Raw genomic sequence first — 27573 nt, forward strand, 5'->3', positions numbered from 1 at the left:
ATTCCTTATTATAATAATTATGTGGATCTTATAATTATTATCACCTAATTGTATTTTTTTTTTTCCAAAATACATTAAACTCCATTATGATTAACATAGAGGGACAATGACAACCCTTATTGATGAAGGCTTTCATCAATAATGCCAAGTTGCGAGCTCACCACCTCCATTGATAACTAGATCTTCGTGTAAATCATCTCTTGTGCTCTCGATCTTTGCCCGCTAACGACCTCTCTCTCTCTCTCTCTCTCTTTCTTGTTACTAGGGCTGCAAACGAACCATGTGTTTGACAAGTTAATTGTAGCCCGCTCAATAAGAGCTCGTTTATGTTTGTTTGATTATGTTATCAAATAAGCTTGAGCACTTTTATAAATACTCGGTAGTCAAATGAACAAGCTCGAACATGGTATTGTTCTGCTCGTTTCACGAATAGTATAATCAAAATCTCGAGAACGGCTTGATAAGGTTAATTTCATTAGATAAGTAGTAGATTGATTAAGGACCTTGTGAATATTATCATTTAAAAGCATGTGAGGTTATTCAATTAAGGCTATGTTAAGGCTCGAGTAAGTCCCACTTGTCTTGTTAAACCAACGGCTCATTTATAAATTTTTTGAAGGCTAAAAGATTTGAGCTTGAGCTCAAACAACATTCTCATAATCAAGATTGAGCTCGAACACTATTCTAACCAAGCTCGAGCAGAGCTTGAACGAACTTCAGACATACAAACACGAGCTCGAGCGAGCTCAAATTAGCTCGGCCCGGGTTAGTTTGGAGTCATACGAGTTGTTCGCTTCTTTTAGTAATATATCCGCCCACCAAGAGGTATTCAGATCGGATGCGAATCTCCCAAAAGAGGGAAATTGTTTTAAGTCAAGCCTTCCGTTCGAATCTCCCAACCTTTGAGCAAGCATAGATATAGTAAGCACCACACTGACGATTTTGCCCCCGGCGTTTTTTCTCCTTTAGCTAATCTTAAAGACTGCGAAATACAGAAATACACCTTTCTTTACTTCCATAAGGTAATATGTCCATGATACTGGCCAGCATCAGCTGATCGTTATGTACACGGAACAGCAAAACGTTGAAAATCAATGCGAATCAGAACCGTTCATTTGTCAGGATTGAGCTGATCGGCTTATATTTGGCTGGATTATTTACTTTCCCATATTGCCCTCGTGTGTGGACGGTAATCGTCAATGCATAACAATACGGTATTCTCGTAAAAACACCCTTTCTTCTGGTATATAGATTTCGGAATCCAATTTGTATGAGAGAGAACAGAATAGACTTCATCATCGTCTTCTCCGATTCTTGCCGAAGAGAGAGAGGGAGAGAGCGCGCGCGAGAAAGAGCGAGAGCGGGAGCAAGGAATGGGAAGAAGGAGAAGGGAGAGCTAGAGAAAAAGAGTTTTCTCATTGTTGCGTTAGTGAGGACGTGTTTTGGAGTTGGATCTCTCGTTACTGGAAGCTGCTGTCTCGATCCTTGACCGGTGAGCCCTTTTGATCTCCTCCGGTTTCTTTTTGTTTTTCGTGCAATTTCGGAGACGTTGTTTCCAAAACCCTAGGAATCATTCATAATAGCTTTCGTTACAATTCGAAACCCTACATTGCGCAGCCTCCAGCTTCTTTGATTCACGCCGGTGATGTAATTCGCGCTCTTTGTTTCGTATTTGTGAAAATTAGGGTTTTTGTTTCTGGAGATTCAGAGAGCGGAGAATGAGCGTCGACAGCCCTGGGGACGTGGACAATTAAAGGTTCTGTTACGGTGGGTCTTAGTCGGGCCCTCGACTAGGGTTCCGGTTGGAGTTCCATGGGCGATGGAGGAGTCTCTGTTGCGACCTCACAGCTTGTATTGGAGAGATTTCCGGCTTCGGAGGTATTGTGTGGCAGTAGTAACGGAGCTTTTCTAGCTAATTCTTTCAAGCAGGAGAATACTATGAAGGTATCCGAGAAAGAGGAGGAGCTATTCAGGAGAGCAGAGCTAGGTTCAGATAAAGTTGGCAAATTGAGCGAGTGGTCAAAAGAGAGCGAGCAACAGAAGGGTGAGTTGGTTCCGGAGAGACACCGGAAAGGGAGTTCCGAGAAGGAATCATCAAGAAATGTTGAATTGGAGAACGATGAATCTTTCTTGGAGATGATGAAGAAAGGGGCATTGGATAAGGAGGGGATTTTTCAAGAGAAGTCACGGAATGGTGACGTGGAACTGGGAGAATTCATTCCTGATAGAGGGCAGACGGGAGAATGCCTCACTGAGAGGTCAAGCAGACTGCACCTAGAGAAGGGCGAGTTAACTGTGGACAGATGGAAGAAAAGTGGGGAGAGGTCAGATTCTGGTTCAGGCAGATGTTGGAAAGGAGAACTGGAAAAAGGAGAGTTTACTTCTTCAAAATGGCGAAAGGTTGACAGAGAACGATCCCCAGAAAATGGCTACAGGAAAAAAGACGCTGGGCATTATGATGTCCAAAGGAAAAGAGATTCTTTGGATGGGGTTGGATGTCCTCATGAGAGGGATTCCAAGAAGAGCTTTCGAGCTGCTGAAAATGAATCGGGGCAGCATAAAGTTGAACTCTGCAATGGGAAGAATCGTGATAAGAAGCGCCATTCAGATAACTGGTTAAAACGTCATTGCAAGGAATCTGAAAGTTGTGGTAGTCGCAAGTACCATGAAGAATCAAATGGTCATTCACGTTCCAAGACCCAAAGAAAGTCAGAGGAGACTAACAGATTTTCATTTTCTGAGAGAATCCATGGAAATGCATCATCTTCTTCCTCAAGAGTTGCATCTTCTGGCAGGCTTTCTTCTAGACTTCACAACTCATCTGTGTCATCCAGGTCATGCCATCGTAGGCAAGGGCGCAGCCCTGGACATACTGCTAGGTCCCAAGTTGACCACAGGGACAGGACTCCAGTTCGCAGTCGATCTAGAGAAAAAGGTACTCACCATTATCACAAAGAACAAACCCCCACTCATACAGACAGGTCTCCACATGAGCGAGCCAGGCACCGTGATCACAGGGATCGTGCTCCAGGCTCAGAGCGATCTCCTCGTGATCGTAGAAGGGCAGCAGACCATCGAGAACTAGGCAAAAAGGGGGAAAGTGATAAACAGCTAAGCAGTAGGCACCAAGAGACGGTGGAATGGAGAGATAGCTGTGGGAAAGATATGCGCAGGGGTAGCTCAATTAGGAAGTCAAATGAAAGCGGTTATGCTTCTGATAGAAGTGCCAATGATAGTTCTAGCAAGAAAAAAATGTTTTTGGATACTGAAAGGGAGCCCCTTGATCTTCCTCCACCCCCTCCCTTACCACCACCACCTCCTCCTCCTGTAATGCCTCCTCCCCTTCCTCCTCCTCCTGAGATTAATGGTTATTCTGAAGCGTTATCATCTATGGAAGAAGATATGGACATTTGTGATACTCCGCCCCATGCTACTTCAATACCTGCTACATGTGCTGGAAAGTGGTTTTATCTGGATCATTTTGGTATAGAGCAGGGTCCATCTAGATTAGCTGATCTGAAGCAGCTCGTTGAAGAAGGGATTCTCCTTTCGGATCATTTAATAAAGCACTCTGAGAGTGATCGTTGGGTTACAGTTGAAAATGCCTCTTCCCCATTGGTTCCTTTGTACTTACCTTCAATTGTTTCAGATACTGTAACTCGGATGGTAAGCCCCCCTGAAGCTCCTGGTAATTTGCTAATGGATGCTGGAGAGTCAAGTGGGGAACCTTTGGATCCTACAACTCTGCAAAAGCCTCAGCTGAATGATAATTTTATGTCAGAGACGACGGAGGATCTTCATATTGATGATAGAGTGGAAGCTCTATTTAAGGGGTGCAGTGTTATTGATGGAAAGGAATTAGAGACAATTGGAGGTATGCTTCTTCTTCTCCTCACGACAAACCCAAAATGTTACTCGAACTAAATAATGTCTATATGCGGGTTTCTTTTTTTTCTCATTTTTGTATTTTTCTTTCTTTCATTTTTTTTTTTCCAGGGGCTCTGAATGCGAATTTTCAGTATGTAGAATGGGAGAATTGGAGTCAGTCTGAAGGTATACCGCTCAGTCATTTATTTTTACATTGATTAGATTTACTGATGTTTGGTTTTCATTGTCTTTAAATGTATCTTTCAGTAATGCTGTTGTTATTATATTTTTTGGCTGAATGGCATCCATGCACAATGTGTAGGTTTCACAAGATTCCAGGTTCGTAGTCATGAACTAATTTCACATCAACCGGATGAAGGAATAGGTAGAAATAATGAGCGGTTATCAAGGGAAACTGCTGAAACCAGATCAGGTGCGTTGTTTGAGAAGCAGTCCTATCTCAATGGTTGTTCTGATGATTGGTTTGCTGGTAGATGGTCTTGCAAAGGTGGTGACTGGAAGAGAAATGATGAAGCTGGTTCCAAAAAGAAGCTTGTCCTTAATCATGGCTACCCTCTATGCGAGATGCCAAAATGTGGCCATGAGGACCCCCGATGGTATAGACGTGATGATCTTTACTACCCCTCACGGATCCAGAAGCTTGATTTACCAACTTGGGCTTTTTCATTCTCAGAAGATAATAGTGATGGAATTAACGATGCAAAAAGTATGTCAATCAGATCAGGGCCGGTTAAAGCTCTAGTTCCTAGGGGAGTGAAAGGAGCAATTCAGCCCGTGGTTAGGATAAACACACGTGTCGTGAAAGACCACGATTCATTTGAACCTCGTATCAAAGCAAGAGATAGCGAGCGGCATACTATTAGACCACTGTATTCTAATTCAGCAAGCGGTGACAGAATCTTGTTTCATGAAACCCCTTCCCGTTCAAGGAGGACCAGTGAATTGGACTCACAAAGTTTGCACAAATGTAGGACCGTTCTTAATATTCCTAGGGATCATGTTTGTACAGTTCATGAGCTCTCTCTTAATTTAGGTGAATGGTACTATTTGGATGGTGCTGGTCATGAGCATGGTCCTTTTTGCTTTGAAGAATTAAAGGAATTAATCTCCAAAGGTAAAATTTTAGAGAATACTAGTGTGTTCAGGAAGCTTGACAATACGTGGGTTCCAATGAGTAGGAATGTAGTGGATTTCCATGCTACTGATTCTGGAGTGGAAGTAAATGTGGCAACTGAGGATACCAATAGTGATATTCAGAATACTGTTGATTCATTTCACCGCTCACATCCACAGTTCATAGGCTATATGCGTGGTAAGCTTCATGAACTCGTCATGAAATCTTACAAGAACAGAGAGTTTGCTGCTGCTATAAATGAGGTTTTGGATCCTTGGATTAGTGCGAAGCAACCAAAGAAGGAATTAGATAGGCACTTTCCTTTTAATTCGTCCATTAGCAAAAATTCTGCTATTTTGGTTCACGACCTTTCGTCAGATAAGCTCTGGAAATCAGGTGTGCTATTGAATCCATGCTTTGTTTATTTATCTATCTGCGTTGCTTGTCTGCACACATTTATTTATATAATGTTTTTCACACTTTACTTATTAATGTTTTCGGCTTGCTGTTTTCTTTAGTAATTTTAATCTCATTCCATGGGACAACTTTCTGTATGTTGGAGAATGAATTAGTTAGTTGAATGTGCTATGTATTCGTTGAAACCATTTCATTATAGTTGGTCTGGATAAATTTTATGGAGGAATTTCTTGTAGTTCTATCCTATTTTTAACTCTTGAGATGTTTTCACTTTCCTTGGGTGTTCATGCATTTGTGTGTGCTGGGAATTTATATTTGATCAATTTATGTTATTCTTAACTTCTAAATTTCATGTGCTTCTTCTTTTTTTGTCCTCAACTGTTGAGACTTAGTAAGAGAGTGCTTACAATTGATACTATTAATTCTGAGGTTTTTAGCACTTGATGCAGAGGATCGCCCCGTAAAAAGAGTCCGGTTCCGTGTAGATGATTGCGATGAATTCTCTGAAACAGAAGACGATCAAATTGACCAGAAGAACGAAAGTTCTTTTGAAGAGTTGTGTGGTGCAGCTGTATTTGCTGAAGATAGCAGTAAAAATTCAACTAAGGATGATGAAAGCTGGGGTTTACTTAATGGTCAGATATTGGCTAGGGTTTTCCATTTCTTAAGGTCTGACATGAACGCCCTTGCTTCTTCTGCTGCTACCTGTAAACGCTGGAATGCAGCAGTAAAGTTCTACAAGCATATCTGCAGACATGTTGATGTTTCAGCGTTTGGTGCAAGTTGTTCAGATTCTATGTTTCGAAGTATTATGGTTAGTTTAATCTGCTGCACTTTAAGGTCGCTTTTACTTTGTGGAAATTTATTTTAACATTTTTTTTTAATTATTTTTAGAATGGTTATGAGAAGAAAAACTTGACATCTGTTGTTTTGACGGGTTGCTCGAATATTAGTCCTGGCTTACTTGAGGAAGTCCTGCAGCTGTTTCCCTGCGTTTCTTCTGTTTTCAGTGAAAGATGCAATCAATTCAATGAGCTGAAAACTAAGTTTCAGAATATAAATTGGTTACCCAAGAACCATGAGGATTCTCATTCAAAGATGAAAAGCCTTAAACAGATAACTGACAGGAATTATTTTGTTTCTAAAGAATATAGAGGATTAAGAAGTTATTTGGATGATTCTTTTGAGTCAGGGGATTTTAGCAGTTTTGACTCCGCAATGGCGGACATAAAGGAGTCTTCTGGTCATGTGTTTCGACCTGGTTTTTATAAGAGAGCTAAGCTTTTTGATGGTCGGAAGTCCTCGTCAATTGTGCCTAGAGATGCACAAATGAGGCACTGGATGCGTAGGAAAACACAGACTGGATACAGGAAATTAGAAGAATACGCAAAGTTCAGTTTAAAGAACATTATGAAAGGAAATTCTTCTGAATTTTTCATGCCAAAAGTATAAACCTTTCCTGTAATTTTTGTCTTGTCCAACTTTTTTGCTATACTATTGCATGTATTATTCTTGGTTTTTGTTTGTTTTTTATTTTCATTTAGGTTGCTGAAATTGAGGATAGGATGAGAAGGGGCTACTATGTCCGTCATGGTTTGAGTTCTCTGAAAGATGACATTAGCCGTATATGCCGAGATGCTTTAAAGTAAGAACCCTTTTTTCTCTGTTGTCTGTTTATGCGTCTTTTAGGACTATTGGTACTCTTCTTGCAGTATTGCTTTGAAAATCACAAGGCTTTCTATTGATTTATTATATAAATTGCCTTGGGTATGATTAATGTTTGTGCTTAGTTTGTTTTCCACAAGCAAAAATAATCATTTTGATCTATTTTACCCAAAAATACTGCTTAATGATTAAAATAATTGTGCAGAGCGAAAAATCGTGGAGATAGTAAAGAAATGAAGCATATTATCTTGTTACTAATCCAATTGGCAAGAAGTTTGGAGCACAACCCAAGATTGAATAATGAAAGAGATGAATCTGGAAAGATATTAAAAGATGATTCAGAAGCAGGATTGTATTTGTTAGCGTCTAAACATAGAAAGTTTCAAAATAAAGTAATCAGTGAAAGGAAATTTACCTCTAAGAGCAATAGCCTTGTCTATGCCAATGAAGGAATAGATTCCGGACAATTTGATCGTGAAATCAAAAGGAGCCTTTCTAAACTGAAGAAAAAAAATATGAATTCTGACAGTGAAACATCTGATGATCAAGAAAATGATTTTTCTGAAAATGATGATGGAGGTGAAGACGAGAGCACTGCTTCGGATACTGAAAGTGATTTGGATTTGAATGCTTCTGTTGGAACTGTTGCTGTTAAAGGGAATGAGTATTTTATGATGGAAGAGACTTTTGATACAATTATTGATGATCGTGAATGGGGCGCTCGTATGACTAAGGCAAGTCTAGTTCCTCCGGTCACAAGGAAGTATGAAGTTATTGACAAATATCTTGTTATAGCAGATGAAGAAGAAGTGAAGAGGAAAATGCGGGTCACTTTACCTGATGGCTATTTTGAAAAACTGCTTGCTCAAAAAAATGGTATCGAGGAACCAGATTTGGAAATCCCTGAGGTAAAAGAATACAAACCCAGAAAACTACTTGGGGCTGAAGTCTTGGAGCAAGAAGTGTATGGCATTGATCCATATACATATAACCTTCTACTAGACTCCATACCTGATGAGCCTGATTGGCCATTGGCTGATAAACATGGATTCATTGAAGAGGTATGCGTATAATATCTAGTGAATTTGCTTTCCAAGTTCTGCTAGCCTCACTCTATCAACACAGGCACACATAGTGGTATCTTCTTTTGCATGTACACTCCTGCTTAGTTGTCCTCTTCTTGTATTAAGGTACTTCTACGTGCTTTGAACAAGCAAGTCAGGCACTTCACTGGATCTGGAAATACACCTATGATCTATCCTCTTAAGCCTGTTGTTGAAGAAATCCAGACCGCGGCAGAGGAGGAAGGTGATAAAAGAGTGATGAAACTGTGCAATGCCATCTTAAAGGCCATTCATAGCCGCCCTGTTGATAACTATGTTGCTTATAGAAAGGTATTCTGCATTACACACACACACACACACATATATATGTCTACATATATATATATATATATATATGTATGTATGTATGTATTGAGTAGTTTTTATTATATTATTGTGTTATCTTAATTCCCTTTGTTCCTTCCTTGTCAGGGCCTTGGTGTGGTTTGCAACAAAGAGGAAGGATTCAGTGAAGATGATTTTGTTGTGGAGTTCTTGGGCGAGGTTGTCCCTCACTTTGGTTGTTATTTTCTGTCTTCATGTGTAAATTTGAGCTATTTTTGCCAAGTTGTTTTCATTGCTATGAAATAGTGAATCTTGCTTCTACCAGCTTTCAGAAACTTTTTTAAACAACGACCATTGACTGATAGTGCTTGGTATGTTAAAAAATCTTTATTTTTTTCCTGCTCCCACATTAAATTGATCCATTTAACGTTTACTTTGTGAGTGAAATATATTTTACAATTGGGTTGAGTGATATGACATTTGCTTATAGATTGATATGGAAAATATTTTTATTGACTTCTCAATACAGCTTCTAAAAGCTCTACTTTTATTTTACTGTTTGATAAGTGCTGCTTGTTATCTTTCTTTTAGGACCATTAACATCATCATTAACTCTATTCTAACTATTTTTTGGTCAACTTTAGTAATCACTTTTTTACATTAATCTCTATTTTGTGCTACATGAGGTGTCAAACTAATTTTGTTTATTTTATTTACCCAATTTCTTTGTTACATTTTTTTTTGCATCTTAGTCTTTTTGTGCAATTTTATCGACATTATCCTTTGTTGTATATTCTTAAGCAGCTTAAAATGGTTTTGAACAACCTTAATTTCCGTAGATCTATTCTCAATGTCCCTTTAGTGTAAACATTATCTAATCTATATTTACTAGTTTTTTTCTTCATTTATTTTTATATTATTATTTATCATATTAATTTTTTTTTTCAATGACCTCTTAAGTGCTCAATGCGTAGTTGCATACAATATAATACTAATTGCCGCTTTGTAAAGTGTAATATTAAATTCCTATTATATTCTCTTTTTTATATAGCACCCATGATGCATTTTATCTATTTCAGCCATTGTGCCAACCCCTAGAATTATTTCCTCATTAATATCTTCTATTTATATGAGATATGAGATACTTAAATTTATTTAATCTATTTATTACCTAATTTTCTTTTAATAGTTTATGATAACTAGTGATGTCATTCTTAGGGGTTTCAATTCGAGTTAACGAGCCAAGTTTAGTCCTGATCTTATTTGACCCAACCCGAACCCACATGATCAAACTTAACCCATTTATTAAACACACTAGAAAGTTTGGCTAGAACTGAACTTACCTTCAACTCAACTAACCCATCCCTGACTCAAGTAATCTATTTAAAATTTAGAGGTTCATGGACATAGAAGATGCCAATTTTGGTGAAGTTCAGAATAAATTTGAGTTAAATTCAGTTTAATTTTTGGACAACTTTAGGTTTTCAGGTCAACCCGAACCAAAATCAAGAACTGAACGGTCAAAATACTTGAGTCGATCTCAATCAGAAAGTTAATCGTGTTAACCTGAAATCATGTCGCATTATTGTTTCGGGTGATTTGTTGAAACTCCTTATCACTCCCATTAAGTTTTTTTTTTTGGTATGTATTGTCTTTGTTCTATTAATCAGTAGCAATTTATCTTCTAAGGATTTTCCTCATTGTTTTAACTTATTCACTTATTTCAATAGTGGTCTAGAATTATTATTTTCCAATTTATCTTTTCTATTTTTTACATACATTTATTTTAGTATTTTTCAATTTTTGTCATTTTTAAATTTTTTTATCGATGATTTTTTAATATTCCCAACACTCAAATTCATACAATATAATTTGTACAAATTGTATTTTTATGAAGTGTAACTTTGAGTCTCTATGATATTCTCTTATTATATTTTATTTATGAAGCATATCTCAATTTTAGACATTGGGCCTTACTTTGGAGGTTTTATTTTCATTTATACCTTATTTTTCTGTCTAATATATCCAGGATACTTAAATATATTTCATCTAGTTGTCAAATTATATTTTAATAATATCACATCCATTAAAATTGCATATCTTATACACCGTCTTTGTTCTATTAATATTTAATATATTGTCTTCTGATTATTTTCTTGAATTTTTGAACTATCCACTTATTTCAGTAGAGGTTTCACCTATTAGAAGCATGCTATCTATAAAAAGAATGTATCAAGAATATTTTATATGCTAGAGGAATATAGGGGATTGGCATAATGAATCATTCTTCACTATTTATTTCAAAGGCGAGCTACTTGCATCAGTAATTCTCATTTGAGCTAAATTCTTCGCCGCTTACACTGATAATTGCTTGCATCTTTTTTTTGTAAAATTGAATGTCTCATTTCAGTGTTAGGTATAATAAATTAGATTCTTATTCAAGTTTGATTCGCATTGGAATCTGTTTGATATAATCCTAGCTTCCTACTAGAATGATGAAGTGAGGTCTTCAATTATTCATCTTTTATCTTAAAACTAAAGTTATTTTTATTCCCTATTTAGGTGTATCCATCTTGGAAATGGTTTGAAAAGCAGGATGGAATTAGGTCTTTGCAAAAGAACAATCAAGAACCAGCGCCTGAGTTTTATAACATTTATTTGGAGAGGCCAAAGGTATATATATTTTTTTTCTCATTCTTTGATTTAACATATTGTAGTATATCGAGTGGGTTTTTTGTTGAATTTTGAGTTATAGGGTGACCGTGATGGATATGACTTGGTTGTTGTTGATGCCATGCATAAAGCAAACTATGCCAGTCGAATATGTCACTCTTGCCGTCCAAATTGTGAAGCGAAGTAAGTACTCTCACATCTGATCCTGAATAATATACTTATGCCTGTTCTCATAGAACAGTAACTCATCGGTGCAAAAATTTGCTTTTCCTTTAGATGAGATTGCCTTTACATGTTTGCTTGAGTACTTGTAATTCTTATTTTCACCTGTTTTATGCAATTTGCCGGTCTTCTTTGTATGTGTGCAAATCATTTACTTATATTACTATTTGGCTTTGGGTATTATTTAAGCTAGTTGGTCTTGAACTAGAAAATGGAGGCAAATATACGGTTGTTGTGGTATCAATAAACTCTTCTATTCTCTCCTTTTCAGTTCTATTCTGGTGTTCTATAATCTCTGACTTACACCGACTTATTATGGTCTGATTTTTTTGGGCAACACAAAAAGACTTTCCTTTACCTTTAAAATGTTTATAACTTCTAATTTTCTTATTTTTGAAATTCTTTGATGAACTGGAAAGGATAGAGCTAGAAATGACCTTGAGAGTTGACCTAGGTTTTCATTTTATACAAAAGGTAATTGCACAATCCATTTATCCTATTGGTCAGCCAATCATGAAATCTAATGATGTTCTTTGTAGAGCTAGATAAGCTTGCAAAGAATTCTTTGATATTATCTTTTTAATCTTGTTGGTGATTCCTCTCTCCTTTAGATTCTAGTTGTCCATATTATAATGTCTCTCCTTATTGAATATGCATCAATTAGCAAAACAAAGCTACTGCGTTCATATAATATCTAGACTATTTATCTATCAACATAAAATTTAAATTGAATCATTGCAATTATTATTCTCAAAACGGCTTAGGGCATACAAAAGCATCAAACACTAGCTTTGGAACCATATAGATGCATATCAATCATTCATTAACTTCAAATTACCAAATACTTACTACTCATCTAGCTTACCCTCTATATCAGCTACCTTTTATTCTTTAAATAACCGCACAAAGAAATGCACTTTCTAAAAGATAATAATACATTAGTTGGGTGCTTACTATTCTTAGTAGTTAGTTTAAACTTAATGTTATAAAAAACAATGAATGCTAAAACAGTATGCACTCTTAAACACATCCAACATCATTTAATAATCCCAGATATGTCAATAATGAAATGTCATTTTCAAGAAACTAATAATATTATAACACAATGTAAAAACAAACATATAACATTATACTTGAGATATACATATACAATATGATGAATCTCAAAAATATCTATCTATTACAATCTCATGCTAATAATAATATCAGATCTCGTATTATCCTTTATTGAAATGCATTAATCTATATTACAATTAGCATGAGGTATTCCCAGATAAAGCTGGCACATGTAGAAGATCCGCTAGGAGGCATGCTAATCACAGGAATCGGCCCGTTGACATACTCATTCAACTTGTGAGTGGCCTAGCCAACGCATGCGAATGAGCAACATAATAATTATCCAATTTGAACATATGATTATGTGATATTAACAACTTTTTCCACTTGTACTAATAAATTAAAATTATATCAATGGTGCTTATTTCATAAATATAATATATCAATCTTGAATACAAAGTTACAACATGCTTCATGATAGATAATAACGTATATTATTTTAAAGAACGAGACAAACAAGATGGATTTTTTATAAGAATTTAATATAAACTGCTACCATATTATCTAAGAACTTAGTAGATAGCAATAGGTAAAAAGCCATGGTTATTGAGTATGGTTGTAAATCTGTTTAGTTTGGTTGAATTGATTCATTACAGGCAAAATTAATCCGACTAAATCATAAGCAGAACTAAACCAAATTGAATTGTAATATGATTTGATTTATTCGGTTTTGTTTCAATTTGATTGAATTTTAAAAAATAAAATGAAATATTTAATTTTGATAATGCAAAGATAAAATCAAATTAAAATATAAGGAGAAAATAATAAACCAAACTTGTATGTGTGTGTGTGTATAAGAATTGCCTTTCAGTTTTTGCTTTAACCAGTTTTTTTTTTTATTAAACCGAACCTGAAACCGAAATCCAAATGAACCTTAATTCAAAATAAAAATTTGAACTACCCTTTAATAATCAAATCAATTAATCCAATGACCAAATGTAATTGATTTAGCTTGATTTGATTTTTTTGTTTGAACCAATTAATGCACTCCCCTAATGTTCAACGAGTTCCATCACTACCACTTTAAACATCTTTAAACTTTATTGTGCAAATTGTTGGGTGGCTTTATATGTGCGCTTATATCTTAACACCATATATTAATTTTAATGTCTTCACCCTAATGGAGAAGTTAACACATTCTTACACCAACATGCTCATATAGTTTTTCCTGATACTTAATTTGATAAAGAATTTTTATGATTTATAGGCGTGGGTTTCTCTATCTTAAGTTTGCTCTTAATGATAATCTTACTCAGAATTATGTGTATATAAATATTAGTTATTAGGTTCATGTATGTATTACATTGAACTTTATGCCTTAGCGGAGTCATTTATGAAATTAAGGAATATTATTATTATTATATATATATATATATATACAAAATAATTATTATATTTAATTTTTTAAAATACTAGACCCATCAAAATACATGCACATCTTGCTGCTTAATTAAGGGTATTATCAATTTAAAGAAATGACAACATTCTCATTTTAGGTTTGTTATGGCTTGTTATCACAAATCTTAATTCAAATGTGACTATACTTGAATCATTTTAAATTATTCTCCATGCATTTTAATCACTTAATCTTGAAAGTCTTGTTTTGAAATACTTGTTTCAAACATAACCACATATAAATTATAATGTTATAGTAAGGTTAATATGTTTACTTAAGAAAGCAAGGTGAAGGAAATAGTTTTAGTGCACTCTTCTAATTACAAACAACCCAATCAATCACCTCATGCTAGGAACTATTAGGAAGAATGATGAACGGAAGCATAAGAAGAAGATGAACCATGACATGGTTCCATATGTTGGCTCCTCAAGCGTTTTTATGACTGCTAATATCCAACAACCAACCCTCACTATTATCGTGCCTATCCCAATCATGCTTGAAGCTGCTGCTTCCTATTCACTTTCTCATCTTTTGTTTTTTTGCTCAATGTCTTATTTTCTCGATTCCACTCTTTCTCTCCTTTAGTGGAGTGAGGGGAGTAATTAAGGCATCAATTCACAAAGATTGGCTTGTCAAACTTATCGGTGGCATTCCATATCGTATAGTCAAACATCACTCTTGTTAGGCCTTTCTCAATATTGCTTGTTGTTGCCGCTGTTTGAACACTTCATATGTTTGTCTCTCTTGATCAATATCTCATTCTCTCCCTATTACTTGTTTTCCCTTTCTCTTCTGAGGCTCTCGGTCTTTGATTCCCATCACAAGCATCGCCCCCTTCCTTTATTTTGGCTTAGAGCATGTGATGGGGGTTAATCTCATGTAATGGTAGTGAAGGTTTAGTTGAAAGCGTAAGGGCTATTTTAATGGTGGTTTTTTTTTTTTTTTATGGTGAGGGATGTAGAATGCAGGGCATTTTTATTCGGTGAGTAGGGATGTGATTTATTGAGTTGTTGGGTTTTAAAGGTAGGCTAGGTATAGAGAGAGGTAAGCAGACCATCGACCTAGCGAGAGGAGGGGTTAGTAATTTTGGTTTTAGATCTTGAAATTTTTGGGTTAGGCTTTGGATGAGTGGGAGAGCAGCTCTAATTGTTCTAAAGTTTATGATTGTGAGGTGTTGGAATCCTTGCGTAGAGAGGTCAGATTTACTCAGATTTTGTGAGGGGAAGGGGTTGTGGTCATCAGTAATTTGGAGGCTTCCAAGCTACTTGCATGCAAGTTAGGGACTTGGTGGAAAGGAAAGAGGGCCTTTAGGCATGTTGGAACTATATAGAAAATGCTCCTTATAAGTGATTGAGGAGATCTTGTAAAAGACGAATGAAGTCAACAATTTTCATGAAGAAGGTCCAAGAGAGGGGGCGGCTACCGGACACATAGCTCTCAAGGTCCAATTTTTTTGGCAAGTGTTCAAACTTATTTTCCATTTATTCTCTTAGTTATAGCTATTATATAGCCCCTATAAAATTCAAATGATTTTTTTAGGAGAGCCTTGCGGAGAAGAAACTTGCCAATGAGGAGGGAAAATATCAAGTATTTATGGAAAAATCCATGCCATAGCCAATGCATGTAGGCAGCCACCTATACTCCCCATCTGTAAACCTTATTACAATTCACTCCACACATTCTTACATCATTAAAATAAATTTTTTTAAGGACCAAAATATGAGCCAGAAGTTAAGTACATCCATCATGACAATAACTTGTGCTTGGGTCTAGCTTGGGATCTTGTTCGTTGCCTCTGATATATATATATATGTATATATATATACAAAATAAGGAAATCTGTATTTGGTAGATCCCAAATATTGATTTCTCATAAGCTAAGCCCCACGATGAAAGCCTGCGCCATGTGCCTAAATATTCGAGAACCCAACGCCACTGGGATCAAACCCGTGACCTGAGAGGACTTACAGTGAATCCCGCCAAGCAACAGGCCATAGCTTGCGGCACACACAGATATATATATATATATTCTCCATCCTTCTTTGGGTTTTTAAATTATTTATTTGTGCTTCTTTATTGTCTCTTTCATATCTCTTTCAATCATGTGCTTGAGTTTCTTGATGTTCTGCATCTAGGGAGCTTTGACTATCCTCATCATAACCTAAACCCCAATTTTCTTTACCCAGTTATTGATTCTATGTAAATAATTGGAAAGAAATTGAACAGAAGTGAAAATGGTCAAATGATACTTTCTTGATGGAAAATGTATTTTTTTTTTTTGGAGATTAACTTGTATTGATGTCACAAAGAGCGTAATAAAGGAGTGACAAATTGCTAGTGGAAATTGTTTTGCTTAGTATTTTCCTCTTGATGATGACCTTGGCATTAACGATGGATTTTGCTAGATTACAGTAGTGATAATTTTTTTGCTGTAGTTGGGGTTTTTATAATGCTTTATTGAATGATTGGCTTTGTTCACTCATGGCCTCAATATAAGTTTTTTTTTTTGTATTTGTGAATTGGCCTTACTGTTCAAATTCTTTTTCTGTTAAAATTTATGGATTTTAATTGTTTTGAGTTTTACATCATCATTTTGTAGAAATTAAGGTGTTTATTAATGTTGGGATTTTCTTCAAATTTTGGTACAAAAGATTAAGATGGAGTTAATTTTTTATTATAAAAATGTTTTATTCTTCACTTTTGATTATAGGAATGATTCTACTTCTTTTGTTGATCAGGTGTTTGAACTCAAGCATTTGTTTGATTGGTATTTCATGATTATTATGAATGAATTAAATATGTTAAGATTAAGTTGGTGGTGGCACCTAAAAGATTCCAGTTAGGAGTCTAGTACGAAGTGCATAATATTGTTTATGATTTTATTAGAATTTGGGTTGAAAGAAAGTTAATTTAGGGGAATACTTGCTTCGTATTTCTAAGTTCAGAAGGCAAAACTTCAATCAATTCAAAGAACTTGGTTTTAAATGGTCTGTTTGGTGCAGTTGCGGCATTTTATGAAGGTAGTTGTAAAGTTGTTGTCAGAAAAGGGATTTTTTAAAAAAATTTTTGTGGGTAGTATAATTTTTTTTAAAGTCAATCTATAACTTTCTTACAACTAGCACACTTTATGTGGTTGTGAAAAGCAATTTTTCATCACAAAATTGTTAGAAAACAGTATGAAAGCAATATTCAAACACAATTGAAAATAAACACGGTTAAAAGGTTGTTCCAAACGGTGATTTCTAATGAAAAAAACATGGTAACATTTATATTATGAATGGTTTTCATCCTAAAATTAAAATAAAAGTACAACCCTTTGGATCTAAAACTATAGTTGAAGCTTGTCATAAAAAGTGCGACAACTAAAATCCACTTTTAGCAAATATAAACTTGATCAATTTATAACCACTAGAATATCTCGAATTTGATCTATAAAGTTAATCATTATCACTCCCTCGATTTAATTTGCACCATGTCAAGGCACAGAAGGCTTTGATATAGTCTCATTTTTAAGTAGTTAAAAAATATGTTTGATCAATTTATAACTACTAGAGTCTCAAGTAGTCCTCACCTTTATACTTAAAGTTTTTAGTTTAAAATAGATTTGTCCACTGATATATCTACTGCAAGTTCAGTCCCTTTTGGCTTATTCTTTAACAATTGGTATAGGTGGTTTGTTTCTCCTATTGGGCTTGACCAGCTTCCATCGTTATTGAGCAAGGTTTAAATGCAGATTACTCCCACATCATTGAGTGGGATTAATGGCTTATGACTTATGTAAGGAGAATCTGTTTAATGCACTTGAGGTTTGGGTTAGCCTCATATTGTGTAGTTGATAAAAATTTTGATGTAGAAGTACCAAGTTGTAAATCCTCCTAAAATTTAAGCTTCTGGATAAATATGGGTTTAGTCATTGGTGTATTTAGTTAAACTTCAGTACCCTGTGGTTGGCTCCTAACATTGCACCCATCGGAAGAACCACTAGCATGCAAACCAAAAGATTTTTTTGTGTGCATGATGAGAAATGTCATTGAGCCTACCTATACCTTTGTATGATTATGCTGCTTATGTAGGGATTTATTGATTTTCTAGATACTGAAGACAAAATATTGAATAATTTATAGATACTTGGTTTATAATGATGGTTTGAATTTGGGCATTTATCATTATCATTATTTTTATCCCAAATATTCTGTGTTAGCCTTATGTATTATCTTTTTTCATTTGTTCTTATTAAGTGCTACTTGAGATTGTAATTATTTTGACTAATTTTTGTCCATATAGCCTTTGCCCCTTGTCCTTCTTGATGTTGATGTTAATTTATTCACTCATCTAATAGGCACATTTTTTATCCTAAATATTATTAGTGCTAAGAATGCACTAATGTGTTCAACAGGTCGGTCGTTGCTCGGTTTGATTAGATCTCATTTATGGATATTTAATTAATTAATGAAATAGGTTTGGACATTCATATAAATACTCAATTTATAAATAAATAAGTTTGAATAACGATGTGTTCAACTTGATTATGACCATGATTAATATCATCTAAAGCTACCGTTAAGAAGAACAATTTAGACCTAATAATATACCTGTTTAATTCTTAATTATAAATTTATTTAATTTTTGATTTGGTGGAAGTCTTTTTCTTTTTAATATTAAATTATTTTTTTTATGAATACAAGCTATTTGTTGATGCTTAGTAAAATGTTTGTTACCTTTGTAATTTGTTCAATTAAAGTGTCATTTTAAGTTCAATATGCTACTCATTAATAGGCTTTCCAAAGTTTATTTAATCAACTAAGGAATTGCTCGATAGCATTGCTTGTTAATAGGGTCAATAAGTATTTTTCTTTGATGAGCTGAGCTCAAACCATGGTTTCAATCTTGAACAGATTGAGCTTGAACGTTGCCACAAATACTCAAAATAGAACTCAAATAAGATTTTGGCAAATAATCCTAGGCTCGAGCAAGCTCTTACTTGCTTAATTTGATTCATTTGCAACCCTATGTTGTATCTTTTCAAATCACCATTGTTTTTTTTTTCATTTTTTTTATCATTATTAGATGTTATTGCGACCATCCTTTAATATAATTATTTCTTAATTTATCTTTTCTATATTTTCCACATGTCTATCTAAATATTCTTATCTCAGCTACACCCGACACAGTTACTCAGATATCAATTATTGTTTACTAACCAACACTCATTTCTATTCCACATTGTTGGCCTAATTGTGGTTTCATAAGATTTACCCGAGATTTTCTCTTATCACCAATACTTATGAGTCATTTCTCTATTTTAATTATCCAATTTTGACTCTAGAAGTTGTGTTCTTATTTATTTTCCTATCTTGATTTTAAAAACATGAACAAATTAATATTATTTATGGTGCTTCATACAGACCTATAGTTGAATTTGAAATTGAAATTGAATCCTAGTAACTCATTGATATAGATTGTAAATCATTTGTTGATTCAACTCATTTCATGATATATGGATTAGAAGGCTTTTAGTTGATGCGTCCCAAACATCCATTTTGTGCCTTGTTACATTACGTTTTAAGAGTATTGCATGAATTGGATGCTGGTTTGAAATGAATATTGTTTTACATGATGGAAGGTGCATATCATATGCACTATTTTATTATTTGAAACTTTTTAAGGGTAGTGATGATTCAGTTTCAATTTTTTTGCTTAAAATCAACACTCTGCCTATCGTCTTTTCCTTTCATATTGATTAAGTCTTTCTATTCTTTAGCAATAAGAATCTAGTGTGTTTGTACTTGCCTTTTAAAATTAGTTTCGGGCCCCTCACAATTTGATAAGTCAACTTTGTCATCAAGTTGAGGCACCCTTTATGACTTTACCACATCTTATTGATTCTATAAGCTGGCCATGGTTTGATTATATTTCTAGCATCGATGACGCTATCGGTAACATCTAAAAATATTATAGTGGTTTTGATAAAATGTAAATTTTGTTTGCTATCAAAGGATTCTAATATTTTCTTGATGGAATATATTGTTGGTTTTTCTGATATTTTTGAGAGAAACCTCCACTTTTACTCTCTGAAGGAGAGTTACTTTCTAATTCAAGGGAGTTGATGGCCAACGTTGGATAGTAGGTGATTATGTCTGATGTGATGGTCAAGAATTAGCAACCTGTATTATTTCTTATTTACCTAAGTGTTATTGTGTAATAAATCTAAGTTTAATTTTATCTTTCATTAGTTTGTATATTTATGGTAACTTTGTGATGTATAAAGTTTCTGATTATAAGAAGAATGAAAATTTTTCTGAACCATTGACCTTTTGTCATTTTTATGTGCTTTGAGGATTCAAATTATCTATCTTGTATTTTGTGAATTTTTCAGTCCAGTTTCAACATGACTTATGTGAGGATCTACTGTGTTGCCCTTTTAACCTTCTTTTCCTTTTTTTTGCCCTAAGTTACTCTTGGAAGTTATTATTCCCCTGCCACTCTGCGTCAAAACTATTTTATTACTTATAAATTATTGTTTTTTTTATTTCAATTGCTCGGTTAACCTAGTTTTTTCGTTTTAGTCTGATTTTTGTTTTTCTTAGAATTCATTTGGTAATGCTTTTAAGTTTGCTTTTCAATAACCTGATGTATCATACATTTTATTGGTTTGGAAAACTCACCGCAAAAAGGTTTTTGCTGCTTGTGCACGTACGACTTGGCTTCATGGTCAGTATAATCATTGTTCGCATAGCAGCCTCTCTTTACGTTAAAGTAGCATCTCAACAAAAATTATTACGTTATCATACAGAAATCCCTAATAAAGAAAAGTATATTGATCTGGCTCTGTTTGGCATCAACACAAAACCCAACTTTGTGGAATTATGTCCTGACTTTGGCATGGATAGGTACAGGGAGCTGACATCCTCAGCTCAGCATAGCCGGATTTTAAAATCGAGTGTATGTGTATCCTGTGATTCTTGGTTCAGGATTAGGATTGAAGTCCAGACTCATTGTTAGTGGTGATATTTGGTTATTTTTAATAGCCACTAGAGCTCTTATTTGCTATCTATCACCAGCTGAAATAAAAATATCTCTTCAGTATTCACTGCTCTCCATGAGATATGCAGTCCATTTTTTTGGCATCATTTTTAATCATGGATTGCCAAAAAAATTTGTTCTTTTGAGGCTTACTTAGGCTCGCTTACGTATTCATGTGGACATATTTGGTTTTTTTTTTTATTTGCTAGAGTTACTGCTGTTGATGGTCAGTACCAGATTGGAATCTATTCTTTGCGGCCAATTGCTTATGGCGAGGAGATTACTTTTGATTACAACTCCATAACAGAGGTTAGCTTCCTGTTCCAAGGTCTGCAGCTTTTTCTGGATTTATTCATATGGTCATCATGGTTTTTGTTTGTTTTGCAGAGCAAGGAAGAATATGAAGCATCAGTTTGTCTGTGTGGCAACCATGTTTGCAGAGGCAGCTATCTGAATCTGGCAGGTGAAGGGGCATTTCAGAAGGTATATAGCAATACCTCTATTATCTCTAGATTATTATAATTGTCTTTCTTTCATGGAAGTTGCATTTTAATGGAACCACAGATTATATTTGCTTGTAGAAGTTATTGTAGAATACACGTAATATTGCAGATATGATGCTTGAATGTGCTGTTTTACTGTCTCGAATCTTGCTCCTTCAGTTCTTTTTTAGCCAGTGTTGCCAACCTAAACTATATTGTCAGGTATTAATGGCTTGCCATGGTGTGCTAGACCGGCACAAACTTATTTTGGAGGCTTGTGAGGCCAACTCTTTGTCTCAAGAAGACTATATTGAACTGGGAAGAGCTGGTGTAGGAACTTGTTTGCTTGAGGGGCTACCTGATTGGCTTGTTGCTTATTCGGCTCGTTTGGTAGTTATTCATTGCTGCAGTTGTACCACTCTTCATGAGAATTTAGTTAAATCCACTAACTGTTGGTTGTTCATGTTGAATGAAGCTGAGGTTTATAAACTTTGAAAGATGCTGAGATTCTCAAGCACAATGTTGAAGAGAAGAAAAAGTTCTTTGCTGAGATCTGTCTTGAGGTTGAAAGAAATGATGCTTTGGTCCAGGTATTTTGTAGTTCCAGCCTTTATGTGGTATTAAAGTTTTACTTTTTTTTATGACTAATTTATTGCCTACATTTTTTATTTATTAGGCTGAAGGTGTTTATAATGCAAGGCTACAAAATATGGCGATTACATTAGACAAGGTAATTAACATGCATCATGCAGGCATGAACTTTTGCAATGATCTTCTTTGTACTAATTTATTGGAAAGTCTTGTTCCATTGTTTGCGTGATATGCAATTTCTGCTTCATTAGAGGAGTATAGATACATGACCACCATTCGAGAAAGTGGCTTTAGATCTCTTGATGTGGTCCATTCTTTCACATATTGTTGCATTAGGAAGGATATCGTAAGTTCAGTTTTTCACAAAAAAAAAAAGAGAGAAGATTCTTAATTCTCGCCTCAAAAACTAAACAAAGATATGAAAAACGTTATAGAAGCTTCTCCGTCAATAGCCAATTATTTATTAAATTTTTAATTGACACTTCTACCTGTTAAGATTGGTTTCTCTTGACAATAGCATTGCATAAATTCATTAGTTCTCATCCCTCAGAATTATAGACCTTGAAAGTGTAAACACATTACTTCTTGTTCTTCTCCAGGACAAATATTTTAGTTCTTGTTATGTGTTCGCAGCATGTCTGCTTTAGATCACAGCTTTAGCCGTGTTATTTTGCTATCTGAGTCTCTGTCATCATCATAGGTGCTCTAATGGGTTTTTTTCCCTCCATGAGTGATTTCACAAGAAATTACTCATTTCTCTAATATAAGTATTTTATTGTTGATGCTGTTTCAAGCATTTTTTTTTTCCTACAATTTAGCCGTTCATAATCTAATACTTAGTTATGATGTACATGAAATTTTTCAATGCCTGACCTTAAGCTTGCATTTCAGTTAAGATATGTAATGAGATGCTCATTTGGTGACCCTAGAAAGGCCCCACCTCCCGTGAAGAAGCTCGAACCTGAAGCTTTAGTCTCTATCCTGTGGAAAGGGGAGGGTTCTCTGGTCGAGGAGCTACTCCAGTCCATGACTCCTCATATGGAACCAGAGCTATTGAATGATTTGAAGTCCAAGCTTCAGTCACATGATCCATCCGGTTCAGATAACCTTCAGCGAGAACTCCGCAAGTCGTTGCTATGGTAAGTGTCCCTTGATATAATGACAATGATTTAGGGCTTGTTTGGGATCTATTTTGTTTTTTGTTTTGTTTTTAAAAACATGTTTATTTAGTGTGTTTTTCCTGTTTTTATTTTTATTTCTAAAAACAAATGAATATGTTTTTGAAAACGCTCAAAATAACTTTTAGGTGTTCTAAGCGTTTTCAAAAACAACTATATCTAAATCAAACATACAAAATATTTTTTTTTTCGAAATAGAACATAAACAAAATAAAATAAAAATAAAAATGATTCCGAAGGGACCCTTTGCTATTCAAAACTTCTTAATATATTCATGAATCTGTGTTTATGCGCCAGGTTAAGGGATGAGTTGAGGAACCTTCCATGCACGCCTAAGTGTCGGCATGATGCTGCTGCGGACCTAATTCACATGTACGCTTATACAAAGTGTTTTTTCAAAGTCAGGGTATGTAAAAATAGGCGATTTCAAACATTTTTTACTTGATCTTTCACTTGTTTGTTTTTTAAATTTTCCCTTCTTTCTCTGGATAATTCAGGAATATAATTCTGTGACCTCGTCTCCAGTTTACATCAGCCCTCTTGATCTCGGTCCCAAGTATGCGAACAAGATGGGCTCTGGTTTTCAAGAGTATTGCAAGACATATGGTGAGAATTATTGTTTAGGTCAGCTAATCTATTGGCATAGTTCAAACAATGCGGAGCCTGACTGTAGATTGGCAAGAGCTAGGAGGGGTTGCTTGTCTCTACCTGATATTTCATCCTTCTATGGGAAATCTCATAAGCCTGTTCATGAACGTGTCTACGACTCGAGGACAGTGAGGTTTATGCTATCCAGAATGGTGAGTAGATTTTATCAGTTGGATCCATTTAGCACAAGTTCAGCTTTATAATTATCTTTTGGTGTTCATATGATTTTCAGATTTAGATTAGTTTAAGGTTCTACTTGATTTTGCTGAATGTAGCTTGAGAACATATTATTGTAGAATTAAAAAAAAATGATAAAATCCATGGTTGGGTAGAGTTAGGGCCTGTTTGGGGCAGCTACAACTCATTAAAAAGCTACTGCGGAGAAACGAGTTGTCTGTTTGTTTTTTGCAGTTTTGAAACAACTGTATTGTTGTTGTTTCTGAACAAATGACTTTATGCCTTTGTATTATAGTGCTCTATATAAAAAACTAAAACTATTCCCGTTAGCACATTTCATACTTGAAAGCAAATATCCAATTTGAATTTTCCAAAATAAAAACAGATACCTCACAAAATAGTAACACAATAATCAAAATTAAAAAAAACTATTAAAATAACAATTGATAATATGATAATATAGTTTTTAAAAGGCACTTAGTTTATGTCATGACATAAGTTGTCCTTCAAGGAAGCTCTCCATGATAAATCGCCATCAGCGATGGAATCTCAACCCTTTCTCGCATCTGAATAAGTCACAATTTTTTGTTTTTCTTCTTGAACACCTGTAAAACTGTCTCTGGTAGTTATGTGGTTGTTGGGAAGTAAGTAAGGAACATTGTAATCCATAGTAGCAGTACAATGTTGTGGAGGTACCGAAAGTCTTCAGGCTCGTTTTTTCTAAAGGTTTAAAACAACACAACACAAAACCTTAGATGCAACATTGGTAAAAATGAATAATAAAAGTAATCAATTCAAATTTTATGAAACTGTGATGTCTCAGAGTATATAGTATAAACCAACGAATTTGTCACTACAATAAGACAACAAAGCTGAGCAAAAAAGGGTTATTGGTTGCCTTGAAATTACGTAATCCTAAACTCGTATGTGTCACATATGCGTGTCACATATGCATGTCACAAAAAATAAAGATTATCCAGAAGAACCTCAAATTCCTTAGGACTGAAAAAGGAGAGCAACTTGGTTGCCTTCCTTGATATTTCACATGTGTCCAACACCAATTTCAACATATAGGTCATCTGGAAGAACTCTTAAAGTCAAATATCTTATCATAAACCTCCATGATTAAAAAACAAAACATGCAATATTTAGATTACATATTATATTCATGTTTGTCTCATCAGTCATCTAAGTGGGAAAGAATACATGCCTAAGAATTGAAAATAAAATATAGATGTAAAATATACATCATTTGCATAAAATATCAATACAACAAACAATAAATGTTTTCACAACACATTGCATATAAAGTGGCAACAAAAAAACTAACAATCCCTTCATTCATCCTCCAACCATGACATCCGTAATCATCTCCCTCAACTCTTATCATTTCCCCTGCACCTTCCCCATCATGCGTGCAAGTCTTAGGAAAATCACTTTTAACCTTTGATAAATTGCCCTAGGCAATATTCATATGTTTTAGTAGATACATGTGAATGATTTTCATCAACTCTATTGAAGTCAATGTCGTTTCACGAAAGATGTCGTGGAATATAATTGTTGAGAGTCATCGTGGTGACCACAATCTGCACTTATTTTGGAAACGGATATGTTGTTAGGCATATCCCACAATATGCCTCTTTTTTTTTTTTTTTTGCAAACTCCAAAATTTCTTTCAATGACACCACATATGGATGAATGTTTTTCATTAAACAGCTCTTTCCTATCCCAAGTGACATTGTTCGCGCTCTCAAAATCAGGAATGTGATATTTCATATTAGGAAAATGTTTGAGATATCCTCTTTGTAATGAATATCCAGTGTTAATCATATAATATTTCTCTGAAGTAATATTACTCATCAGTATTGTGCGAGATATTAATATTTCATTTGTTAATATTCAAGCTAATCAGGAGGTGGCTTCGAAAAATTATATTCTGCCAACCTTTCTTGTTAAATTAGGTGGTTGACATATTTCCAAATTCAACCTCCTTAACACAGCTCACAGAATATTAATGTCATCTCTATCCCGGGTAGCAGACGAACCAATTTCTTTTATCTTGCCCATTACGGTAACTAGCATTCATAGAACTGGACAACATAAATTTATGAGAGAGACAAAAAAAAGGAACAGAAATATCTGCAACACGGCCACCATATCCATCAACATATCACATATCTATGAACATATCATCACCATAGCTGAACAGAAATTAGAGCATACCATGAGGCGACGAAGAGCAAATGATCCAACCGAGTTGAAGAATATAGGGGAGAGGGAGAGGAGAAGAACGGCAAGCTCGCCGCAACAACCAATGGAACAAAACAGAACCAACCCTAGCCATCGAAGCCATGGATCGGAGAGGATGGAGAAAGGTGATGTTACCTTTAGGGCAGAAATTACGAGAGAGGTGAGAGTGGGACACGAGCGAAGAGCGAGGGTAGGGCTGTAAAAGGTTTGTGAAGAAACGCGGGCCGCGGGGTTGAACCCGCTGCCCATGTTTAAGATGGATTTTCCAAAACCACAGGCTCACCACAACAACCAACGACCTCTACGACGTTTTCCCACCGCACAGCAGCGAAAAAACCGTGCCAATTGGCCCCTTAGACATGAATATTTTTTGATAAGCTTCACAAAACCTCCTTAAATAAATATAGGGTCCTTTTGAGATAGTTTTCTATTTGATTTGTTTGTCTGTGTTTCATACTGCCACCATTATTATATTTGGGAAATTGCTTTCCCGCTGCGCTCTAAAAATTGTGGTGGAAAGCGGTTATTTGCCACCAAATTGTTAGTGTGCTGACAGTAAGAAATATTTTTTAAAAAGAAGTATTCATAATTCTCGCGATAGCTTTCTAAGAGGTTTTTCCCAGCATAGTTTTACCATCAACTTTACAAAAATTTCAGCTACCTCAAACAGACTCATTATGATTTTGATCTCCACCCAAAGTGGGTGAAAACTAAAATCGGAAGAAAAAAAGTTAAAAGGGTTTTGTTAACTGCTTACAAAAAGTATGATGATTTGGAACAGGAGAAGCAGCCGCAGAGACCATGGCCGAAGGATCGGATATGGGTGTTCAAGAGCAACCCAGCATTTTTTGGGAGTCCCATGTTGGACGCCGTGTTGAATAAGTGCCCATTAGATAAAGAAATGGTGCAGTGGTTAAAGAGTAGGCCAAACGTATACCAATCTACCTGAGCTTATTGGGTTTGGGGAAGAGACACAGCACAGGGAATTCAATCTTACATATTATATATTTACTTCTTTGCCTCCGCAGAGCTCGCTCCTCTTTCCACATTTTTGGGAATTGGTGATTATTTAGGAACTCTCAGTTCCTTCCCTTGTGTACAGTTTTCTCCTGTAATTTGTATTTCATTATTTAGAATTAGTGCAGTGATTTAAGCTTGTTTTTAGCAGGTAGATTTGTTTATTTCATTTCATTTTATTTTTCTTTTTTTTCTTTTCTCTTTAACTTTTGCCTGGGTGGCTCGGCTCCTTTCAAAGCTTTATCTTGGTCAAGTTGTGAGCTTGCATCTGTACAAATCTTTCGATTCATTTGAAGCTGGCTGCAGATTTTGTTCATTTATCTTATTT

General features: G+C 35.1%; 1 protein-coding gene across 1 annotated transcript; it reads left to right on the forward strand.

Moving 5' to 3' along the window:
* Positions 1-1262: 1262 nt before the first annotated feature.
* LOC110032823 (histone-lysine N-methyltransferase ATXR3) lies at positions 1263-27573 on the forward strand. The gene is given in 22 exon segments (XM_020736586.1): positions 1263-1492; positions 1686-3874; positions 3997-4053; positions 4190-5398; positions 5869-6233; positions 6314-6865; positions 6964-7064; positions 7290-8145; positions 8275-8478; positions 8620-8691; positions 11035-11145; positions 11228-11328; positions 21112-21211; positions 21290-21385; positions 21607-21774; positions 21860-21882; positions 21884-21974; positions 22061-22114; positions 22867-23114; positions 23451-23559; positions 23651-23953; positions 27010-27573. Coding segments are annotated over 21 exon segments (7050 nt in total). The 5' UTR covers positions 1263-1492; positions 1686-1812; the 3' UTR covers positions 27178-27573.

This window comes from Phalaenopsis equestris, unplaced genomic scaffold (genome assembly GCF_001263595.1).
Source record: "Phalaenopsis equestris unplaced genomic scaffold, ASM126359v1 Scaffold001032, whole genome shotgun sequence".
NCBI classification, from domain to species: Eukaryota; Viridiplantae; Streptophyta; class Magnoliopsida; order Asparagales; family Orchidaceae; genus Phalaenopsis; species Phalaenopsis equestris.